Here is a 14,226-nt window from a genome sequence, read left to right as displayed (position 1 = left end):
GGCTATTGCAACATTCCAGGGAGGAAATGATGACAACCTCGTTTAAGAGAGTGGCTGCAGAGAAGGAGAGGCCTGGTCTGAAAGATCATTAGGGGATGAGGGACATGGTCGCCAATCAGGTGTGTGCATGGCTGGGTGGTGAGGGAGAGGCAGGGGTGCAAGGAAATTCCCAGGTTCTCCCTTGGACAAATGGATCCATGGCCAAAAGGAGAAGAGAAGTGAGTGTGCACTTCTAATTTCATGCCTCTCCTACTTGATTTCAGCATTGGTGTGAGCGTGCCAGTCTCCCTAATACTAGTCAGCTCCTTTCTTCCAATTCCATTTTTTACCAAGAAACCGTCTCATCTTTACTCGCAAGCTTTCCTTTCGGGAAAAACACGTGTTCACCAGCCAACACACACAGCTGCTCTGCTTGTCAGTTATATGTTTCACTCTAAATTTATGAATTGCCCTTCTAGTTACAAAGCAGGCTCCGGTGAGATTGGTCAGAGCAAAACAATTTACCAGGCTTTGATCTCTCCCAGAAGGGCTGACAGCTGAGTTTCTGCCTCTGCAAAGCAGATCAGGCCTTGAACCACGGTGACCCCAGCTTTGCCTCCTCACCTGGCACAGCTGCCCTGTGCCCTGGGCTGGAAGGGAGATCTGGAAGAGGCTGCCTCATGCTTCACCCCTATGCCAGGTCAACGGAGACTCAGGAGGCTCTGTGCTTATAACTTAACAGCTCTTTATAGCTCACACTCTGAGGTTCCCAGACTCTGGGGAGAACCCAGCCCTGTCTGGACCCCCGGCTTAGTAGCAAAGGCAAGTCTGGGCGAGCAGTTCTAGGAAACCGAGAGGGGAGGGAGGTAAATGCAGTTGACTTGGAGGGAGATGGTTTCATCATAAAGATGTCCTGGGAAATCTTGGAAAGGAAATGTTTCCAACCCTCTCTGAGTTATTTCTCTACCTGCCAGACTTGCCAAGGGACACCTCTGAGTCAAAGAGGGAGAGCGAAGACCCTTTGTCCCTCACGACACGGGGGGTCAGGGCTGTTGCTCTTCACCCCACAGCTCAGGTGAAGAAAAAGAGGTTCTTGGAAGCCAGCTTCTCGCCCCGCATTGCATCAAGCAAATTGCCAGAGCCAGGACTTGACTTCAGGCTCCTGATGACAAAATCCAAATCCTTGAACTTTGACCTGGGTGTCTCTCCTTCCCTCAACCCAGCCCCTGCAGGTCTTTGTCAATCAGGGGTGGTCTGGTGGTTCTGTCTAGAGGTGCCCAGCATATCTAGGGCCGTGACCATGGCTCCCAAATCACTCAATAATAATACATCCTCCAAGCCAAGGAGCCCCTTCGCACGTGCTCAGCCCTCGGCTAGGTGCTGTGGGGTAATAGCTGTAGAATAATGAACAACTCCTGCCCTCTAAAAGCTTATAAAGCAACTAGAGGCCTGATGCACGAAGATTCGTGTAAGAATCCTTCCTTCCCCTGGCTGCCAGCACCACCTTCGCTCTGGCCTGAGCCGCCTTTCTGCTTTCCCACACTACCCAGAGGCCCGGAGCAGCTGGGGCGGTGCGGAATGCCTGCATCATCACCATGGCCACAACACAAAGTGTCCCTCCCCACCCCCGGCCGCTTGGCGCCTGTGTATGCAAATTAGCCTGCCATCTTTTTTGTTAATTTGCATACTCACTCCTGATTGGCTGGTGGGCATCGTGAAGGTACGATCAATTTGCATCTTACTCTTTTATTTGTGCAGATAGAGCTTACATCCTGGGGCATCTGAATCGCAGAATTGGGGTGGGACAGAGCTCGAGTCACAGACCCAGGAGCTGAACCAGGTCTGCTGCTCCCAGGACCCCTATTCCTGCCCCAGGGTCCCAATAACAGTGCTTTCTGGTCACACAGTGTTTTCCAGACAAAGAAACTGAGGCTCCGCGAGGTGAAGTCACTCATCCCAGGCCACACAGTGGCATGTGGAGGACTGGGGACCTCGGTTCCTCTCGCTGTACCTCCCTGCATTCCCCGCTTCTGCACTCTAGTTCTAAAGAGGAAGTGTAGACGGGAGAGGATCCCTGGGCCACACCACTTGAGTCTCATGAGGAGAATGATGAAGGGACTCCTCTGCCTGCTGCCAGTGCCCACAGCAAAGAGCGCCCACCTCCTCCCACCAGTTCACTCCCCAAAGTGCTACTCACATATTCTTTAATGTCCTTTGACTTCACGGCCTTGTAGGAATAATATGCAGGGTAAAGGGTGCCAAATATAAGCCTGGAGGGAAGAGAAAATGAGAAATGTGATTTTCATTCATGATGGGAAATGTCTTCAATGGCAGGAAAGTTCTCTCAGCTACAGAAAGTGCTGCTGTGGGCTTGACTTATTGTTTCCAAATGCCCTGAAGGTCTGCTCCTGGCTGGGATGTGCTTAGGAACCTCCTGTTACAACTTACAAGGGTGATTTGGGGTCATGGAAGCCAAAAATGGGGTGAGGTGGGAAGCCAACCTGAACAGTAAGACCCCTGAAATTAAAGGTCAACCGTTCCTCTCCTGCTGCTAACCCCCGAGATGCTCTATGGTGGGCTTCCTTCACCACTGAAACCCGTTCACTAAAAGTTCCTTTTAAATTCACGCCTCTCCTGCTTGATTTCAGCACCCTGCGGCCCAAATCAGCTTTCCAATTGTAAATCCACTCAAGCCCCGCCACACGCATCCCCACCCGCATTAACCCGCTTCTCCCCGCTCTTCAGACGAAGAAGCAAAAACAACAGCAGCGTGACTGTTGGGCAGCAGCTCTCACCGCAGCTCTCACTGCCCGCGAGCAGGGCTGCACCCGGTCATTAAGGAATCTGACTCTCAGCCCTGCCTCTGAGGGCCTGCCTGGCAGAGCCCCACCCGACCTCATTCTCTTCACCTCGCTCCTCTCCCTCCCCCCACAAGCCTTTGCCTGGGCTGTGGTCTCCTTCTGGAATCTTCCTCCTCTTCTGTGTCTGGTTCCCATGCCTGTTCACCAGATCCCAGATCCATCATGACTTGGTCACAGAAGCCTTCCCTCACCTCCAGCTAGGTCAGTCCCCACCCCCTCTTCTACCGCCCCCCCCTTCACAGCAAATGTGCATATTATCAGGATGCTCTTTCACTAGTGTTTGGGTGATACTTTGATTGACAGGATCTCCCCATTGGACTGTAAATGTGTTCAGGACACAGAATGGACATGTTTTATTTCAACCATGTATTTCTAGCACCTGCCACATAGTAGGCTCGCAAGGGATATTTTTAAATGTATGACTTGACAGAATGTTGGTGCTGAAAGAGTTTATTCCTTTCACCTGACAGATAAGGTCACCCAGGTGAACTGAGTGGGCACAGGAGGCGCACTGGCTCCCCACCCCACAGGAGCCAACATCTCCTGTGAGCACCCACAGACAGAGCTTCCAGGGCCCCTGCAAGGAGGCTCCTCATTTGGGAACCTCAAAGGCCTGGCTCCCTCATCAGTATTTAGAGGTTGTACAGAAAACTCGGAGTCCAGATACAATTTACCACGCAGTGGTCAGCGTTCCCACAGCGCTGTGGCCAGGCAACACCCTGACATTCTACTGCCTCAGGTTGCCAGGGAAAACCAGTTAACTGAACAGAGTCAGTTTCTAAGATGCTGACAGGGAAAGGGTTTTTGCACCCTTGCCTCACACAGGCCTGGTCCTACATGCTACACAGGCATCGCCTCAGTCCTCAGGCCACCTCAGTTAAAGGAACCTCTTTCTTGGACGGGACACCAGTGCACAGAGCGGTCAGTCGCTTGCGTGTCTAAGGTCCCATGACCGTTACGGAGTAAAGCCTCTGAAGACTGGTTGATGTCGGCTGGGGCCCTGGCCAGGGCAACCTCCTCCCAGCCTGGCCTTATACTAACACTGTCCTCTGGCTTGGAGAGCAAGGCCATCCTCTGTGAGGGTTGGGATTATGTGCGGGGAGCAAGATAAGCTCACAGAGGGGACGACAAGTGTCTGAAGGGGAGGAGAAAACGTAGGACTCAGGTAGGTGGGAAGAAATTTAAGGCAGAGAGCAAAGGCACCAGGCATGCTGAGGGGGGCACGGCCTGGGGAAGCCCACTGGGTCCAGGAATGAGCCAGCTTGGAGGGGAGGTCTCCCCAGCTGTCCCCCGCTGCCCCCTCCCAAGCATTCTCAGATACCAGAGAGTCTGCTTCCCTCCATGAGGCCTTTCCTGACCTTATCACCCCCTGAAGATTAGGTTCTTCTCTGCCTACATGCAGCAACATCCCTCTTTCTTAGCCTTGATGCATACACTTGCAGTGGTTTATTCAGTGTCTATCTGCCACGTTATATGCCCCACAAAGCCAAGGCTGGTATCTGTCTCATTCATAACTGCGCCCCAGGGCCTGGCAAGTGCTCGGTAAGTACCTGGTGTTCTATGTCTGGTGAAGTAAAGGGCGGAGCCATCCAGGGCACATCCATGACGTTGGGACTAAGCTCTCGACAGCAAGGGAATGCCAGATGGCAATGGCTGATTCAGCAGAGCCTCAGGCAACGTGCCACTGGCTCCCCTGGCACAGATGCCCTGGTTTAGCCACGTCTGCCAGGAGGGTTTCCAGCCCCTGCCCTGAGGCAATGTGCGACTGGCGGAAGAGAGACAAGTGCAAACTCAACAGCCGCTATTGCTCCTCTGTGAGCTCCCACGAGCAGCGACAACTCTGGTCACATAACTGGGACCCCTCAGTGGTGCACGGACGGGAGCCTGTGCTCCGTCTGCTGGACTCCTGATGTGAAGTGGTGGCCAGTGTCCCCCTACCTGACAGCATGGGGACAGCAAGACAAATTTGCTTTTTCAGTCCCTAAAATCTCAATAGCCCTGGCAGGTAGAGGAGTATACTTGGCATTTTACTGCCCAGGGAAGGGAGGATGGGATTAAAATGCTGAGCACTTCTAAATCTATTTTGGAGACAAGAAGTAACAAATTAAGCAGGTCCAAGCCAAAAGCGGTTGGGATCTATGTCCATGCAGACCAAGTGCCCCTGCAAGTCCCTTGCCCCCCACCCCAGCCCTCCCTCGGCCTCCAGATCTCATGGGCAGCAGCTGTCCCCAGAATGAGCCATGCTCATCACTCACAACTGTGACTTCCCGCCTGCTCTCCATCCTGCCTAAATCTTAGTGCAGGATCTTCCCACAGCCTCACAACTGTTTTTCCTGATAAAGTCCCACTAATCCTTTAAGCTCCTTCTCAAAAAAACCACTTCTGTGAGTCTTTGATCACTTGTCCCTCAGAATTTTCTTGATAGTATTTAAGTCCATTACAGCCCTTATGCTGTCATATTAATAAGACACTTAAAATTATGATATCAATATCGCTGAGTACTACTGCCAGGCACTGCTCTATAGGTAGTATACATGCCTCACTTAACCCTCAACGCCCATATGGAATAAGAATTCCATTCCATTTTATTTTTTTGTTTTGTTTTGTTGTTGTTGTTTCTTAATCTTTATTGTTGAAAGTATTACATATGTCCTCTTTTTTTTCCCACTGATCCCCTCCAGCCCACCCCACCCAGGCCTTCACCACCCTATTGTCTGTGTCCATGGGTTATGCATATATGCATACAAGGTCTTTGGTTGATTACCTCTCACTCACCCACCCTCCCCCACCTTCCTTCTGAGATTCCACACTCTGTTCCATGCTTCCATGTCTCTGGATCCACTCTGTTCACCAAGTCTACTCCATTTTACAGACAAGGACACTAAGGCCCCAGGAGACCACAGCCAGGAGCAGAGCGGGGATGTGGACCTGGGCAGCCTGACAACAGGGCCTGTCTGTGTCCTCCTGCGTTAACTGTGCTGGCTGACTCAGTGTCCCCATCCAAACCACGCAGTCCTCGGTGATCAGGGGGGTCTCTAGTGCCTGGCACAGCCCCTGCTGAAGTGGGTACTTGAAAAATTACTGTTGAGTGAATAAAGAACAAAGAATTGAAATGTCTCTCTGGGGAACTTAACCCACTTGATAGATTGACAAAACTCTCTCTACAAGGTCAAGAGGAAAGCGGTAAAATACTTAGGAGGATCTACAGCTACTTAAGTGCTCACGGTCAGCCCCAGCAGAGGGGAGGAAAAAGGCGCGTGTGCCTCTAGAGAGGAGGCTGGGCTCTGTGCGGACACACTCCTCCCAGTTACCTGTGACGGAGCCTTGCACTCCACTTCACAGCCTCAGAGCTCTGCACCACCCTCCCTTCTCCACAGTCACTTGCTGTGACCTTGAAGCCTGCCACCCCTAACTTACTGGCCCCATTTATCTGCCTGTCACGTTTCTCCTATGTTTGCCCCCTCCTTCTTCCTCTTCCTTCAAGTTAGGGGCCTTCAGAATGTTTGCTTCAGAATGAAAACAATATGCATTCTTTCCATCTGTGCATGCCACAAGGCCATGATCACAGGGGGGCTATGGAAAGAATTGTCCTAGTGGGGGATGTCCAGGAAGCCAACACCAAAAGTGAAAGCTTCACAGTTTGACCAAAAAAAGAGTTAGCATCACATAATAACTGGTGCCAATGGTTGCTCTCGCCAGGTGCTGGGCACGGCTTTAGGTGCTTTACCTGCATTTTGCATGTACAGAAACTATGACGTGGTCATGATTTTCATCTCTATTTCACAGATGCAAATAAAAACCAGAGAATGTAAATAACTGGGCTCAGGTCACACAGCAAGTCCAAGGCAAGGCTGGACAAGAACGTGAGATTTCACAGTGTGGGCGCTAAATCAGTGACGTTCCCACTTGTTTGATTGAACAAAATCAGTAACATATTTTAATCACCCATTATTTGTATTACCATGAATCTTCGGCTTTGTTGAGGAAATTATTTTTAAGTCATCATGAGAAGCAATTATTTAAAATGAAATTGTCTAACACATAAGCCCGCCTACCAAGGCTCAAGCAAACTGTAACACAGCTTGGGTTCTGCTGAAAACGAACGAAAGAGTGAGGGACTCTCAAAACCCATGTGTTGTGGACTCCCCCTTGTCCACCAGAATCCTCTACATGCCTAACACTTCCTTGATCTCCTTCCACATTCAGAACACCCCGTGGCTTTCCCTGTCCACAGAACTGCTCAGCTCCTGTGAATGGGGGACATGGCCTGGCTGTAAAGCCACGTGAACCTTAAGCTACACATAGAAGGAGGGACAACCTCGGAGGCCTGGGAGCTGGGGGGCCTTGGTGCTAGTCTGTGCTGCACCATTCAACACACAAGAGTCCTTGGATAAGTGCCCAGGAGCCTCACCTGTTTTATTTCCTCTGCCCATTGGGGTGTCCCCACAGGTGCTGGTGGGAAGGTCAAGTGTGATGACATACAATAAAAAATGTTGAAGACGAAAATGCTGCACAGATCTGTGAAATTATTTCCCCCACAGTGGAGGCTCTAAGCTGAGGACCCGGTCTATGGTGTCCCACCACCAGGAGGGGCAACGCCTCCGTGGGAGTCATTTACTCAGTCCCAGGGTAAGGCTGGGTCCAGCACTTGTGTCCATAAGACCCAGGAATGCCTGGTGGCTGGGAGACCCAGGACAGCCACTGCCTGCAAGGCAGTCCCCCTGGGGGTGGGGTGGGGGAAAGAACACGGATGTCTTTCAGAGGTGTGGGAAGTGGTTCCACTGTCACAGCAGAATCATAAAAGTATCCTACCCCGTGATTTGCTCCTTGGTTCTGGGTGTGTGACATCAGGGAAATGCCTTTTTCCAGAAGGTTCTGGATAGAGAGAGAAGATGACTGACAAGTTCATACTTCTCCCTTGGCCTTATGCGCATTTGACCCAAGAAAGCTTTACTATAAGTGACATAGTTTGGCCCAAACTTCAGCACCTCTAGGATCTTACCGTCCACCTCAACCCTGACTGGTCTGTGGAGAAATGCATGGGCTGAGGCATCTCTGGAGATACCCCTGGGTGTATAACTAAAGTAACTGGAAGTCTTCCACATTTTAGTGTAGCTAGTTCTACAGTGCCTTTGCCATGGCAGCAGGTAGAGAAGAAGAGCTGGCTGGTTGGCTTGGGAAGTGGTTGAATTCAAGGAACAGGAGGGACTAGAGCACAGGGCCCTGGGAAAAGGTGCCTGGTCTGGGAGAAGTATCAGCCAGGGCCAAGAATGACATCTCTGGGTTCCTGTGCAGTGAAGGGGGATGTGGCACCGGGGAAGGAGTCCCAACTGAAGGTCAGGAACCTGGTTCTAGGCTCAGCTCTGATCTGAACTGGTGGGGTGATCTTGGACCAACATGCCCCACCATTCCCCTGAGCTAGGCAGTCTCTCTCTCATTTTTTCTTTAATCCTCACCCGGGACATGCTTAGAGAGAGGAAGGGGGAGAGGGAGAGAGAGAGAGAGAGAGGGAGAGAGAGAGATTGATCGGCTGCTCTCTGCACATACCCCGACCGGGGATCAAACCCACAACCCAGGTAGGTGCCCTGACTGGGAATTGAACTGACAACCTTTCGGTGCACAGGACGACGCTCAATCAACTGAGCCACTCTGGTGGCTGGGCTTGGCAGTCTCATTTTTCATTCAGGAAATACTGACCTACTGACCTGGTAAATATTGTACCGACCTGGGATAGTCGCTGGAGAGCCAGCAGTGAACAGGTGGGTGGAGCACCCCCTCCCCCAGCTCAGGCATTCTTTCTTCCCATGATTTCGGTCTCACCCAGGTCTGGCCCTGGCCTCTGCTCAGCAGCTTGAACTGTGTGGATACTGCTGAGCATGCACTATCCCACCTCACACACACTCCACATCCTGAGATAGCATGAGGATGTGAGCAAACACCCAAATGGTGGTGATAAGCAAAACAAGCAAAGCTGTTACAAGGCCATCAGGCCAGACATGGACAGTCACCGGTCACTCTGGTGTATTCCTGGGAACTGCAGCAGCAGAAGAGGAGTCAAAGGGGGTCATTATTTTTTGCTGTATCCCTTGTCACCAGCAGGTGGGAATCATGGGTCAGCAAGGCAGAGTGCTGACAGCTGTCCTTTGGGAGAGTGGAAAACAAAGAATGGATGGACTGGAAAACAGGAAAATATGGGTGTGTTTTAATCTCTGTGGATGTACAGACAAGCAAGCAATGACACGAAGCCAGGGTGACAAGAACTGACACCATTCTTGATGGAGAAATTCCACTGCTCAAAAGACTTCCATAGCTCCCTACGGCCCAAAAAAACCATCCAAACTGCTTACCTTTGAAGGCGGGCTTCCACCATCTAGCCACAGCCCAGCCCACCAGCTTCACACGCCCTTCACTAATTCCTGTGCATACCTCGTGCGTTTCTGCCACTGTGCCCTGCCATCATTCCAGAGCTTGGAATGTTACTTGTTTATGTTTGCTGTAGAAAATATTTTAAAGACAGTAGTCTCCCCTTACCTGCAGGAGAGATGTTCCAAGATCCACAGTGGATGCCTGAAACTGTGGACAGTACCAAACTGCACAGGTACTATGTTTTTGTCCTACACATACATACCTTTTTGCTTAAAGGAAGCACTTTATGGCTTCTCTTTGGCATATCTGAATCACCAATATCACTGCTCTTGCACTTTGGGGCCATTATTAAGTAGAATAAGGGTTACACAAACACTGTGATACTGCAACATTGGTGTATATGTACAGCATGGATACCCTGGACAAAGAAATGTTCACATTCCGGTGGGAGTGAATGGGACAGTATGAGATTTCATCACACAACTCAGAACAGCACACAAGTTAAAACCAGCATGTCAACTCAAAAACTAACGCAGGCCAAATAAACAAGGTTTAAGTTTATGGGGGCCGCAAAAAAACAAAAGCTGCAATTTTTATAGAAATGTAGGTTTATTTCTATAGAGACATGCTGACTACAAAGGGCTGAAATAAATGAGTAATTGTTAACATAAAATAATAGAACATTTTAATAGAAATTAATATTTTTTCTTGAACATTAACTTATCAGACACCAAATAACTGAACAAATTAATAAGTGTAATGCAAATAAACCTATTTTTCTTGTTCTCCAAAAGCGAAATATTTCCTGTTGCGCACACCAAACAAGTCAGTCCAAGACAAATGAGGTGTCAATCGGCTGCTAAAATATTTGCTGCTAGTATTAGTGGAGAGAAATGGTGCACCTGCGTGTAAAACGTGTAAGGGAAATGAATGCAACACGATTATAGTAATCAGTTATTAGCGAACGTTGTAGTTCGTTATTAATAATTATGTATAACAGGATATTGTAAAAATTAAGTTACAAAATTTTTATTAAAACGTTTCTTACATACTGTTATATTGGCTGGGCCGCAAAAATATTCGTTGTGGGCTGCATGCGGCCCGTGGGCCACGAATTTGACATGCTTGAGTTAAAACTTACGAATCGTTTATTTCTGGAATTTTCCATTTAAAATATTTGGACTGTAGTTGAATGGGGATAATTGAAACTGCAGAAAGCAAAATCATGGATAAGAGAGGGCTACTGAACAGAAAATAATTAAACAAAAATCAAAATCACCCACAATCCAAGCACTCAGCAATAATAGTAGTTAAAATACTGCTATGCTGGATATGTCCCTCCAATACTGGGACACCAGTAAGTACTTGCATATGTCCCTCCAACCTTCCCCATGCATGCAGAGTCTAGGGGAAGTATCTGCAGCAGAGGTAGCAGCCCAGCTCAGACTGTCATGGCCACAAGGGGCCCTGAAGGCCATCTGATCCACCCTCAGCATCCACCATCCCCGCATCCCATCAGGATGCTACTGCTGACTTTGTTTGAACCCTTGCATGCACAGAAATTCACTGTCACCCAAAGCAGTCTGGTCCCGAGAAGTTGGCATTGGGGCTGAGAAACTTGAGTTAGTAGTTCCTGCTGGGTAGGTGGCCTGAAGAGATATAGACTCGGGAGTGGGGGCTGCTACTCTGGGTGCCTATGTTTGGCCCTATATCCTATATGCAAGAAAAGTAGGAGTCTAGAGAAAGAAACACATACAACAGAAGAGAGAGAGAGAGAGAGAGAGACAGAGAGAGAGAGACAGAGAGAGAATATAAAGCAGGTGTGACTAGAGAAGCTGAGAAGTGAGACCAGGGCCTGGGGGAGCGGGGCAGGGGCGGGGAGGGACTGAAGAAGGAGAACAGCAGGCTTCCCAACAGCTTCCCACCCTGGGTTCGAGCATCCATGGAATCCAGCTGCAAATCCCTGCCTCTTTATAATGAAGAATTCCGTTTTGGCTCATGCAAAGTCCAGTTGATTTTATCTATCCTGGTTCATGCAACAACAGCAAGAAAAAGGGGAAGATGCCTTGACTAAGAAACAGCCTTCAGACCTCTGACCACTGATGCCCGAAAGCTCAGGTCCCCTTAGCCTTCTCCTCTCCAACCTGAACTGTCCCCTGGGGCTGGCGGAAGCCTCGCTGACAGCAGCTTATGCATCTATGGGCACAAAGCCCGTGGCACCGCAGTACCACCAACAACCCAATTTATGATGGCACCGAAAGGTTAGGATCTAGTTCCTGGGCTGAGACAACCAGAAACCCAGTCGTGCAGCACTCAGGAGTGAAGAAGGTGGCCACGTTTGTGTAAGAACTCACATCACCCCAACCAAGCACAAGCACCCACAGTGCTTGGAGAAGCTGGAAGCTGTCCAACGTCTCTATCTGTGTCTCCTTTGAAGCCAGCTCACAGTGTTCCTCAGAGCAGATTCCGGCCCAGCAGAAAGCACAGCAGGCTTCCCCAGGAGCCACAGCCCTGCCTTCCCCTCCAGCAGACAATGCAGCAGCTCACAGCCCCTCGCTCAGCCCCTGCCAGAGCCAGAGGCAACAGCACCCTGAACACTGCAAGGGCAGGGCTCTGGGGCAGACAAACAGATTCCCATCTCATTTCTGCCTCTGACTGGCTTTATGACTTGAATTAAGTTACTTAATTTCTCTAAGTTTCAGTTTCCTCATCTATAAAGATAAGAAACAACAACAGTTCCTATGGTAAGGATTAAATAAGACAAGGGAATTTTAAAGAGACCAGAGTATTAAAATGTTTTAAATTCACCAGGTATTAGTTTCTCGTCTCCCATCTAGTTCATATTAAATATGCTAATTAAATTTTTCAATTTACTAAGTCACCATCTAAAGTCAATTTTAAAACATAATTTATGATTCTCACTATACTCAATCCAGCTGGAAAATAAGCACTTGATTTGGGATCATCTTATTTTATTTTGTTTTTATTTTTTATTTTAAATATATTTTATTGATTTTTTTACAGAGAGGAAGAGAGAGGGAGAGAGAGTTAGAAACATTGATGAGAGAGAAACATCAATCAGCTGCCTCCTGCACACCCCCTACTGGGGATGTTCCCACAACCAAGGTCCATGCCCTTGACCAGAATTGAACCTGGGACCCTTGAGTCTGCAGGCCGACGCTCTATCCACTGAGCCAAACCAGTTAGGGCGGGATCATCTTATTTTATAAAAAAAAAAAAGTATTTTTATTGATTTCAGAGAGGACGGGAGGGAGAGGGAGAGACAGAGACATCAATGATGAGAGAGAACCACTGACTGGCTGCCTCTTGTATACCCCACACAACCCAGGCATGTGCCCCAACCAAGAATCGAACTGTGACCTCCTGGCTCATAGGTTGGTGCTCAACCACTGAGCCACACCGGCTGGGCGGGATCATCTTATTTTACTTTCCAAGTGTCCTCTAAACAGCACCAATTCCAGAAGTATAACTAAGCAATACCAACAGAGTATACCTAATACTTCAACAGATGCACATATCCACGAGGCTGCAAGTTCAGCTCCCAGGCAGGTCCGATTCCCTATCAAGCAACTGACTGACGTCTTGGAACCCACATTTGCTCCTGAGCTTAACTGGCCAGGAGACCCCATGCACGAAACCAGAGTAGTGACCTCCCTGGACGGTGACAGCAACAGATGCTCCCCCAGGCTCTGTTGGCCTTTAATTCCCGTTAGGCTTTACAGCGCCAGACGCTCTTCCCAAACCTTGAACTCCTCATTAATGGGTGTGTGGCTAATGGAGGGCAGTGCCTTTCCCTCCCTGCTTCAGAAAGCTGCGCAGTCTCTCAGGGAGGCTCCCTGAGTCCCCGAGTCCTGCCTGGAAAAGGGTGGCTGTGCCCATAGCACTGGCCCTTGTCACTCAAGGCCAAGCTAACAGCCTCAGCAGCAACAAGCGTTCTCCACACCCGCCCAATCCTCTCTCCTGACCCTACTTCCCCCACTCACCCTGGCTCCTAACACAGGGAAAGCTGCCACTCCCTGTGAGATCAGCAGGGCCTTGCTCTTTGTCTCCATCTCCTTTTAGAATTTATAAACCCAACTGCCAAAAAGCTGCCGATGGGAGTAGAGATTGGTACAACCTTCCTGGGAGGCAAGCTGCCGTTATCTCTCAAATGCTCACAGCATCGATGCCCTCTGGCCTAGTAACTGTACTCCTGTACTCAGGCAGTCCATCACACCCAAACAACTCTGCACTCTTGGGAATCCATCCAGAAGAAATCCCAGAGGCAAAGATGAAGGCACACATGCATTGCATGGCTTTTTATTATGTAAAAATTTTTGAAATAAATATCCACCAAAAAATTGACTATATAATTTAAAAAGGTCACTAAAATCCTGTTTAGAAATATTTTGGACACAAGAAAATACTGATATATTAATGTTAATGGGAAAGCAAAAGGCACAGAAACTTCAACCATATAAAAGTTTTGTATTCATAAAGTCTTAGATCTCTCCAGAATGCATCTCTGGGTGATGGAATGATGAGTGGTTTTTATTTTCTTCTTTCTCCTTTCCTTTTCTCCCCATCCTATTGCCCACAGCAGCATTAATCCTTTATCCAACACTGTTATGCTATAAAGGCGAGTGGGACAATCCCCAACACCACCAAGTTCAAGTCTAGCTGGACAACACTCAGGCAGACCATCTCACCCAAACTACACCCTGTGAGCCAGGCCAGGGCTTCTAAATCAGCAACGTCTCCAAGCAGGGGATGCTCCAGCAGGTCTTGAAAGATGAGCCATGGGTTAGTAGACTGGGGAGGAAGGGAGGCCGGGAAGCATTCCAGGAAGGGAGAGCAGCTTGCGCAGACCTGCTATCACTCCCCTGAGCACATTCTGCCAGCGCCCACCCAAGTGCTGAGGGCAGGAGGGACAGTTAAAGAGGAAAGTGGAGGCTGGCGACTGAAATACAAAGTGTGAGGAACTCTACCTCCCAGCACAACGCTTGGCACATAGCGGGTG

The 14,226-nt window shown here is 49.2% G+C and overlaps 1 protein-coding gene across 3 annotated transcripts in view; it reads right to left on the bottom strand.

Moving 5' to 3' along the window:
• Positions 1-14,226, bottom strand: part of REEP1 (receptor accessory protein 1) — a 103,292-nt gene that overhangs the window by 47,016 nt on the left and 42,050 nt on the right. For all 3 annotated transcript variants that reach the window (XM_080686505.1, XM_080686506.1, XM_080686504.1), the window contains exon 2: positions 2,177-2,249. In XM_080686505.1, the coding sequence (XP_080542631.1) occupies positions 2,177-2,249 (73 nt within the window). The remainder of the gene's footprint in view (positions 1-2,176; positions 2,250-14,226) is intronic.

The sequence above is a fragment of the Plecotus auritus genome (genome assembly GCF_963455305.1).
Source record: "Plecotus auritus genome assembly, chromosome: 8".
Taxonomy (NCBI): Eukaryota; Metazoa; Chordata; class Mammalia; order Chiroptera; family Vespertilionidae; genus Plecotus; species Plecotus auritus.
The sequence above is the reverse complement of the archived record's forward strand: the minus strand, read 5'-3'. Positions and strand labels throughout refer to the sequence as shown.